The sequence below is a fragment of the Rhopalosiphum padi genome, chromosome 4, assembly GCF_020882245.1.
Source record: "Rhopalosiphum padi isolate XX-2018 chromosome 4, ASM2088224v1, whole genome shotgun sequence".
Taxonomy (NCBI): Eukaryota; Metazoa; Arthropoda; class Insecta; order Hemiptera; family Aphididae; genus Rhopalosiphum; species Rhopalosiphum padi.
In genome coordinates, this window is record NC_083600.1 from 4,130,436 (window position 1) to 4,139,628 (window position 9,193).

General features: G+C 24.8%; 2 protein-coding genes across 2 annotated transcripts; one reads left to right on the forward strand and one right to left on the reverse strand.

The window, feature by feature from the left end:
• Positions 1 to 464: 464 nt before the first annotated feature.
• LOC132930769 (small ribosomal subunit protein uS14m-like) lies at positions 465 to 1,428 on the reverse strand. Its single transcript, XM_060996815.1, has 4 exons — positions 1,194 to 1,428; positions 963 to 1,121; positions 722 to 900; positions 465 to 650 (listed from the first exon to the last, which is right to left on the reverse strand). The coding sequence occupies exons 1-4, from the start codon at positions 1,266 to 1,268 to the stop codon at positions 647 to 649; spliced, it is 417 nt and encodes a 138-aa protein (XP_060852798.1). The 5' UTR covers positions 1,269 to 1,428; the 3' UTR covers positions 465 to 646.
• Positions 1,429 to 1,609: 181 nt separating this feature from the next.
• LOC132930398 (charged multivesicular body protein 5) lies at positions 1,610 to 5,087 on the forward strand. Its single transcript, XM_060996248.1, has 4 exons — positions 1,610 to 1,980; positions 2,082 to 2,233; positions 3,296 to 3,461; positions 3,701 to 5,087. The coding sequence occupies exons 1-4, from the start codon at positions 1,912 to 1,914 to the stop codon at positions 3,974 to 3,976; spliced, it is 663 nt and encodes a 220-aa protein (XP_060852231.1). The 5' UTR covers positions 1,610 to 1,911; the 3' UTR covers positions 3,977 to 5,087.
• Positions 5,088 to 9,193: the final 4,106 nt, after the last annotated feature.

A 9,193-nucleotide genomic window follows, 5' to 3' on the forward strand; every position in this document is an offset into this window, starting at 1 on the left:
TTATTTATAATTAAAAATTAATAATAATAAATAAGTAAATACCTAAATTAATGTTAGACTTATGCCAGGTTATATACAAATTGATTAAATAAAATTTATTGAACCTATGAAATAATCATACACAACTAAATTATAATAAGGGATATTATAAGGGATCATTAACTTATCATAAATTAATTTAATGTTTAGCGATTGTTTATGCAACACAGCATTTAACTATGGTAATTTAAAATTAAATTAGATTAACTTTTAAGTTGTGTTAAAAATGTTTGTTAATGTTAATTTTATAGCCTTAATTAAAATTTGAATAGCATGTGAATTCACTTATAAAATTTGAAAGTTTGGTTTAAAAGAACATAATATTTCAGTATAAAACATAGTAATCCTCACTAGGATAGTACACTCATAATAATACGGAATAAGATTAAAATATTCATAAATAATTTCATAATTAAAAATGACACTTTCATTCTCTTCTACTTTACTCATAAAATAATAAGTTAAAATTTTAAGAAATATAGAACAATTTGTATTTTATCATTAACATTATATTTATTTAACCTATAATACAATTACAAAAAATGTAACTCCAAGTATATAAATTATATATCTAACTATACATCAGCATTTTTTTTCCGTTTGTATTTTACCTGGAAAAAATAAATTATGTAAGTATATTAGATAATTAATAACAACTACAAAAATAAAATTATTTACTTACCACATTGCCCTTTGAACACCAGCTAATTTGTTATAATCAGCAAGATGTCTGAACACTATTCTACTTAAACGCCATCGTTTGACATTACCCCGAGGACGAGAAGTTACCTGACAACGCTGTACAATTCTAGTTATACTAGCATCTCTTGGACAATTGTAGATTTCTTTGTCGGCGATTTCCTATAAATGTTTATATAAAAAATATAAAATTGCACTTTATATTATATTTTATTTTCAATTACTTGAATTTCTAAAGGAATAATATTGTTTTTACGAAGTGCATTATAGCGCAGCTTGTACACGCCATATTCTTTAAGAGTGTTTCTTTTCCGTGCATCTTTTTTCATTCTAAAGTCTGGCCATTTATTTCGAATTTGTTGAATACAAGGAAGTTCACCAAACTAAAACATTTTAATTTATTGAATTTACATTTTTTTTCTATAAGAACTAGGTATAGTCAATTTAATACTTACACATGCTTCATTCACTGGCGTTTGTAATTTAGCGATAGCTTTACATCTTTGAAAAGCATTAATGATAAATGCCATTTTTTCTGTTAAATAAAACCATGAAATGACAGATGAACTGTCAAATAACAGTTGATGATAAAACCGACTTTAATAAAAATAAAATAAAAGCTTACTGTTTTTAAGTTTGACTATTGAATCATAAAAAATATTAAATCAAAAATAAAAATTAAATTATTATTATGATAATCTATTTTGTGATAATCATAATTTAAGATAGTGGTGATATTCACGGTTGTAAATGGTATATGTATGATGTATCTCTAACCTTGATTCAAACCATATTATCAGCTGTGAAGTTATCCGACTGTGCTTAAGATAATAATTATCATTATATTGTTATCGAACATCAACTATATTCTAGCGATACATTCAGAATATCCAGAATTTCAGATAATATGAGTCATGAACTTACTCATGAACTATCGTCCATCCCAATATTACAATTAATTGAATTCACATCATAAACCAAAAATTTAATTCTCATTGCTTATTAAGTTTAGCATTTTGTTATGTTTGCACACTTATACTGAGTTTTTACTGTTATTAGTATCCAATATTATTGTGTGGTTCCTAGTACCTGCAGTAGCCTTCATTCTTAAATCAAGCTTATTAGCTAATTACTAATATTTGTATAGTTTAAAGGGTATTTCCATCAAGTAAAATGAACCGTATATTCGGGAAATCGAAAGAAAAGGCGCCTCCTCCAGATATGTCTGCCGTCATAAAAGGGGTAAGTAAATAATTATACGATAGTATGAAAGATAAATTATATTATAAATTAAACATTATCTTTAGATGTAATCGTAACTATATATTTAAAATAATTTATAGGTAGACGATCGTGCTGAATCAGTTGAACAAAAAATCAATAGACTGGACAGGGAGTTAAAAAAACTGAAAGATCAAATGGCTAAGATGAGAGAAGGCCCAGCTAAAAATTCATTGAAACAAAAAGCATTAAGAGTTTTGAAACAAAGGAAACAGTGAGCTATGAAAAATAATATATATTATATAAATAAAATAATATTTTATTTCAATATATTTCATTCCTGATAGTTGGGCTTTCCCCCCAATGTTTAATCCTTAATAATGTGAGGTAATATTGTATATGTGTACTTTATTCTTTTACCTTTTATACATTACTATAGTTATGGGCACAAAAAACGATCCTGGCCCTTTCTGTCAGTTGTTCATTATTTTAACTATTGAATAACTAATTTTGTATCATCATGCGTAGATTTTAGTTTTACAATGTGTATTTTTTTTGTGTGTCGCCACCTTTTAAAATAAAAATACATCATTCTTCAATATTTCTGGTAGTATCTTAGTTCAAATTCCCATAAATTTACTGTTTATTGAGTACAAAACCACCCCCTAATAAAATAAAAATACGTCTAGGCTTTTTTATATATTAATAACAATATAGTTATCTAGTCTAATTAGTGCACGAACACTGTGAGTGCGAGTTGCAACCCATAGGTTAAGAAACACTACTTTATAGTCAAAAATTAAAAATCATTAATTTTTTCAATAGCCAAATAAAACAATGAATAGATAAGGAAGTACAGGTACTTTTACAGAAATCTAGGTTTTAATTGTTTTTTTTTTATTGTAATTCAAAAATTAATAACTATAGAGATTTAATTTTTTCACAAAGTATTGATACGAGTATTTTTTAGATATGATACACATTATTTATAAACTCTTGTTATTTATACACATTTTTTATTTCTTAGTGTTTTTTTTATTAATAAATATTTTTAAATATGCAAACTATACCATAGATTGTATTTTTTATTTTTATAATAAGCACTTAGTTATAATATTTATTTTAAAATGTATACATTTTGAGCTATCATAGTTTTAATACTAGTAGCTATAAATAAATAATAAAAAAAATCATTAATAAAATTCAAGCTTCTTGTATTATTAAAATCAGTTACAGATTTATAAATCAAAAATGGAAATCCCTAAGCCCTTGAATCTATTTCTGATTAAAATTATGAATTTGCATTAAAGTATTTATCATTTTTTATTATTTACAGATATGAAAGTCAGGCTGAAAACTTAAGAAATCAATCTTTCAATATGGAACAAGCTTCTTATGCAGTTCAGTCATTAAAAGACACCCAATCAACAGTAGTTGCGATGAAAACCGGCATGAAACAAATGAAAAAAGAATTTAAGAACATTAATATAGATGATATTGAGGTAGAATAAAATTATTTTAATATTTGTTACTAAATTCAGTAAGTATTAATGATATTTCAGAATAAGTTTTAATTGACAATCTAAAAGGGCTATTTTACATTTTACCCAAGCTACCTATTGCAACTTACCAACCAGATACTATTAATACTGATAATGACTTATATCTAGACACTAGCCTAGTTTATTTAAAATAATAGTTTTTATAATTTTTTATTATTAATTGTATACATTTAATATAGGATCTTCAAGATGAAATGGCTGATATGCTAGATCAATCAAATGAAGTGCAAGAAGCATTAGGACGGACATATGGAGTACCAGATATTGATGAAGATGAACTAAATGCAGAACTTGAAGCAATTGGTGATGAATTAGCTTTAGATGATGATACTTCTTATCTAGATCAAGTGAATGTCCCAGACAAAGAACCTGGGCAAAAAGATAAAGAACCTAGTAAACCAGGTGAAATTTCTGTAGATGAATTTGGTTTACCAAAAATACCAGCACAACTTTAACTGAGATAATAAAATAACAAATTATATTAATTTTACTTTTACCATTATTTTTTTAAGAATTAAATAAGTATTAAATTACCATCTACTATATTATATTATATATTAATTAAATATGTTATTACAAATTAAAAATAATTGTTTAAGGAAAGTTTTTCTTCATAGGTACATAGTTTTTTATTCGTAAATAAAAATGTATTTGATTTTTTAATACCATTTACAGTAACCTTAAGATAAGTAATGAGATAAAATTGAATTCAAAATTAAAAGCTCAATTCATGATTTGTTTCAATAATTCAATAGTAGTTACTAAAATTTTAAAATATCATTATTAATTGTCTTTAGATGTTGTATAACTAATATTGAAGTTTTAATTAATTTTAAAATCAAATATATTTTTGTACAAGTTCATTTTAATAAAAACTGATTTTATACTATCAATTATACATAACTAGTCTTAAGAGTAACATATTTATTATTCATAAATCATAAGCATATGAATTTCAGTGTTTATTTGTTCTCTATATTGGCATAATATAATATAAAAATTTCTCATTACAATGAAGTAAAAAAAATTGTTTATAATTAAATAATGTGAAATGCTTAAAATATAATTTTGAATTTTTTCAACAATTATGCAGAATCAGAAGTTTTAAACTAAGTTTGATAATAATTTTTTATTTATTGATTGATACATTCCTGGACAATGTAAATTATGAAATTTTATATAATATACCTAATTGATAAATATAATTATACTTTAAATATCAACAAATTGTAATAATAGTTTAATTAATATTATATACAAGTACTTAAGAGGACGCCATACCCATATGTGTTATTTTGTTTTATGTACATACAACATAGCAAATTTGCATTCAGTAGAACATATTAATTTGTTAGCTTCAATATTAAGAAATAATAAGTAAATTCTCTCTATTTGAAGGAATATTTGCTATGTTATATGTATGTAAAACTGAGACTACATATGCAGGTATGATGTCCCATTTATTCACACATTACGCAAGTAAATGATAAAAAATAAAAAAAGTTCTATAACAAATAATCTTTTTTTTTAATTTGTACTAATCTAATAAATCATTATTTTATTAAATCAAGCTATTTTATCAATTTGATTATTTATAATGTTGTATGAAAATTACTTACAAAAATGTAAGAATCTTCTGTACAAGGTATTTTTTCAAATTTTATTAAGTCTTGGTAGGTAGTATAATTTTATTATTTTAATGGTAATTTCTAAATTTTAATCCACCGAATTCTATGTTTAAATTTTACCAAATTTACTTGTTATATATAATAATATTATAGATTGTAAATATACTTTGTTTAAATAATAAAAAAGGTTTAAATTTAAAATTGGATAAGTAACTATTCAGTCATCCAGAACCATGAAGTAAAAGCATACCTCTATTAGTACCAAGAACATATTACAATTAATATGTTTGCATATTTTAATTCTGCACTTAGTTTAATTAAATTATCTTCCAAATTCTAAAAGTGAGTTTTAGTCATGTTGTTGAAGTTATCATAAAAACAGATTTATATTTTATAATAAGGAAATAACCACATTTATTATTGGTTGCTTTTTTTTTTTAAAGATTATGACATGGTTTTTCAATTTAAGACATAGTTCTTAACACATTAGCCCTAGTTTTAATAATTAAGTTTATTATCTTACGTTAATTCTTTTACTAATTTTCCATGCTCTTGTATGTTAATACAACATAAAAGATAATTAAAATAATAAATAATAATTTATTAATGTTAATAAAAAAAAACTGATAATACTGATTTTTTTTAAATAAAATTGATATAGGTACCTACTCATATTTAATTCTACTATAAAATCAATAATATTAATTTATGAATAGGATGGTGATGAAACGATTATGCATCCATAGATATTTGTGTTTTTACTCACTTATTTTTAAAATAACAATCAATTTATTATAAAATTAGTATATTAGTTATAGTTGTATTTATTTCAAACTGTTTTAACACCACCATAAATAAAGTATCAAAGGTCATCATAAATCACTCATAATAATATATATGTATTATGATAAATCTATTAAATCTAAACAATTCACAAATTGTTTGTAGTTAGGTATATGACTTAATACTTAAACCAATATTCTATTAACATGACATTGTTAAAAAAAACTAAATATGTATTTGAAATTGTTCATTGAATTAAATTTTGGTTTAATGGTATGCATATTTTAAAGCATAAAAATATTTATGTGATCAATATCATGATATAACTGAAGTCTACAAACCAATAATCCATTTTAAACAATTTTGAAACAGTAAAGATGAAAGCTCGGTAAATTGTACCGATGTTTTTTTAGTGGGTAAACCGAGTAATCCCTCAATGTAAATTGTTTACAAGCATAATACCTAATTTTAATTTAGGTAGATACCTTATGCCTACAAACATTTTAGTACCTAGTATTTAATTTAAGACTATATCTTCAGGTATACTTTATTTAGTCTTGCTCTTTTCACACGTGTTTAAAAGATAAACAGTGTTGCTTACAATATATTTAGTATTATTTACACAGTTTGAATTTTAGAATATTTCTAGGTGTTCAATAGATACCTACTTAATGTTTTTACAATATACATCATTATTTAATATTATATTATCACTAAAATGATGCGAATTATAAACTGTAACCATTTATTAATATCAGCATGAACAATTTCAGGAACAGGTTAAGTCGAAATTTTTAGTAAATAAGTGAATTTTACCAATATATTTTAATAGACAATTATTATATTCTGTGCTTATAGATACTTATTTAGTATAAGGTCCAGGCGCAAACGCAAAAAACAATTTATTTTTTTTGTGGGAGGGCGAACATTTTTTCGAAAAATATACTATTCACTACTGTAGGTCAGGTAATTTATTTTTTATTCGCGATATTTCGGGAGAGCTTTAAACACCCACCCCCTGCATTGGCGCCTGATAAAGTCGATGGTATTCACTAAAAATGTATGTCCTCATAAATTAAATTCCAAATTTTAAAGAAATATAAATACTTAATCGATTTGTACTTTTGTTTTTGTTATCCAATAATTAACCTGTTAATGCAAGTGTACTAGCTAATGTACTGTGTACCACTGTACCTACATATAAATGGAGCTTATAATACGCATTGAGAAGTATCCTCGTGAGAAAAATTCAAGTTTGTATAAGAGATGTGTTAACCAGTTTGAAATAACTCTTCCTAACGCTTGAGGGAGACATTGAGGAAAATGGAAAACACCACAGTTTTTCCTCTAAACTATAAAGCAAAAGAGATTTCGTCGATAAATCGCTTTGTGCCTGATGTATAGTGGAATGACTATTGTCAAAGCTTAATTAAAAATTTAGTAAAATGTTTGCAATGTATAATATAAAATAACTGTAGCCTGTAGGTATACTAATAAGAACTTTTTTCAAATATAAACGAAAAAAATGGAAGGAGACTAAATGGCCTGTATAAAGTATAGAATAGTAGCGACTTTTTAAATAATAATATAGAAATTGTAAAGAATTTCCCAGGAATAGGAAAATATAAATTTTGCGTTCCAGTATTTGCGAGCATTGTGTTGAATATTTGTGTAAGAAATATGATTGATTTCTTAAATAGACACTAGACGTTTGATTATTTTGTCAGTAATTATGTAAAAGCCTGGAGATTTTTTAGAGGAAATTTTTTTAATACTAATATTAACTTTGACTGGACAAAGGGCTTGAGAAAGAAAGCACATTTGAAGTGGAGAATCGAAAATGTTTTATACTTTTTTATTATTATTTTTTTTTGGTAATGTGGCTGACGACTGAAAGATGATTTTTAAATGTTTAGTGAATATATTATATTTGATTTGTCTTAGTCAGAGTTGTAACTACTATATAGCATTATAGCTAGGTAGGTATCAACATTGTTGCGCAATGTAATGAATCGATGAGTGGCTTATGAATACTTAGAAGTTTTCTAAAGGCTTTCCAAAGAGTATCATAAACTTTATGTATATGTAAGTGATAAAGCATGTTTGCTATTGGTGAATTTCCTTCTCTCCGACTCTTTGGATATTTCTTTCTCACTAAACAGGGCAATTCCCACCCGGGTTAAAAATTAAATACAATTAATATTAAACAATATATCTACCAAATAAATAAATGTACTCTTTATATAATGTACTTTATTAAATAACTACAAAAATCAATATATTATCTTTTTTTATCATAATTAATATCAAAATATATTTTAAAATCAAACGTCATAAAAATATAAAGTTTACTAGGTAATATAAATATCACAAATACAAAGTTATGTATTGATTCATAGGGGAAATATCTCAGACGGTGTGGAGACGTCCAGACCGTTTAGTACCTTTGTAATGGATTTAAACTTGTATAGTAAGCTAAAATTTTGTCAGACTGTTTGTCCTCAATGTTTTAATGATATACCTAAATACCTAATAAGGGTTTCTATTTTAATAGGGAGTATAGTGACTATAGAGAGGTTGTAAGAAACCTTCATTGACAGCAATTATATGGCAGAATTTCAGCAATTGTATGATTTTATTTTGTGTGAATAAGTAAACTACATCATAGATGTGAGAAGTCCTTTTAAAAAATCATTTTTTTTCAGAATAGGTGAAATCAAATTTTTCCTAATCAGTTTAATATTGGGATAGAATTTCTATTGTGTTTATAAGGAGACTGATAGTTTATAAAAAGTAAAAACTAGTGAATGGTCTGACTATCATATTAAGGATCTATCTACTGACAACTGACACCCATCCCGTTATAAAATGCCTGGCATTTTAAATATCTACGTATATATGATAAATCTATGCGTAAGCATAATATTGTATAATATTTTTAAATATCGCAAAAGTTCCAAACAGTCTCCCTACATAAACTTTTAGTTAAAAATATAATAAAAACAAAAATACAAAATGTACAAACACGTGATTGACGTCAGCTGTTGCTGACTTGCCGTCGGACCTGTCGGTTTTGGAATTTGGACATTATGTCATATAAATAGTAAATACCAAAATACCTATATAATATTCATTATTTGTCCGTAATATACGTATAATACTATAATATATTATACGTCTATGATTTGTACATTTATAATTTATGTTAATTTTCATTTGTTATTGTTATTTGTTTATTGTTATTACAATTTATTATCAGGA

Bases quoted from the DNA above. Each gene is read 5' to 3' on its own strand.
- LOC132930769 (XM_060996815.1), bottom strand. From the start codon at position 1,268: ATGGCATTTATCATTAATGCTTTTCAAAGATGTAAAGCTATCGCTAAA. The intron at 1,122-1,193 runs GTAAGTATTAAA...AAAATGTTTTAG, and splicing joins CGCCAGTGAATGAAGCATGT to TTTGGTGAACTTCCTTGTAT. The intron at 901-962 runs GTAATTGAAAAT...AAACATTTATAG, and splicing joins TTATTCCTTTAGAAATTCAA to GAAATCGCCGACAAAGAAAT.
- LOC132930398 (XM_060996248.1), top strand. From the start codon at position 1,912: ATGAACCGTATATTCGGGAAATCGAAAGAAAAGGCGCCTCCTCCAGAT. The intron at 2,234-3,295 runs GTGAGCTATGAA...TATTATTTACAG, and splicing joins GTTTTGAAACAAAGGAAACA to ATATGAAAGTCAGGCTGAAA. The intron at 3,462-3,700 runs GTAGAATAAAAT...CATTTAATATAG, and splicing joins TTAATATAGATGATATTGAG to GATCTTCAAGATGAAATGGC.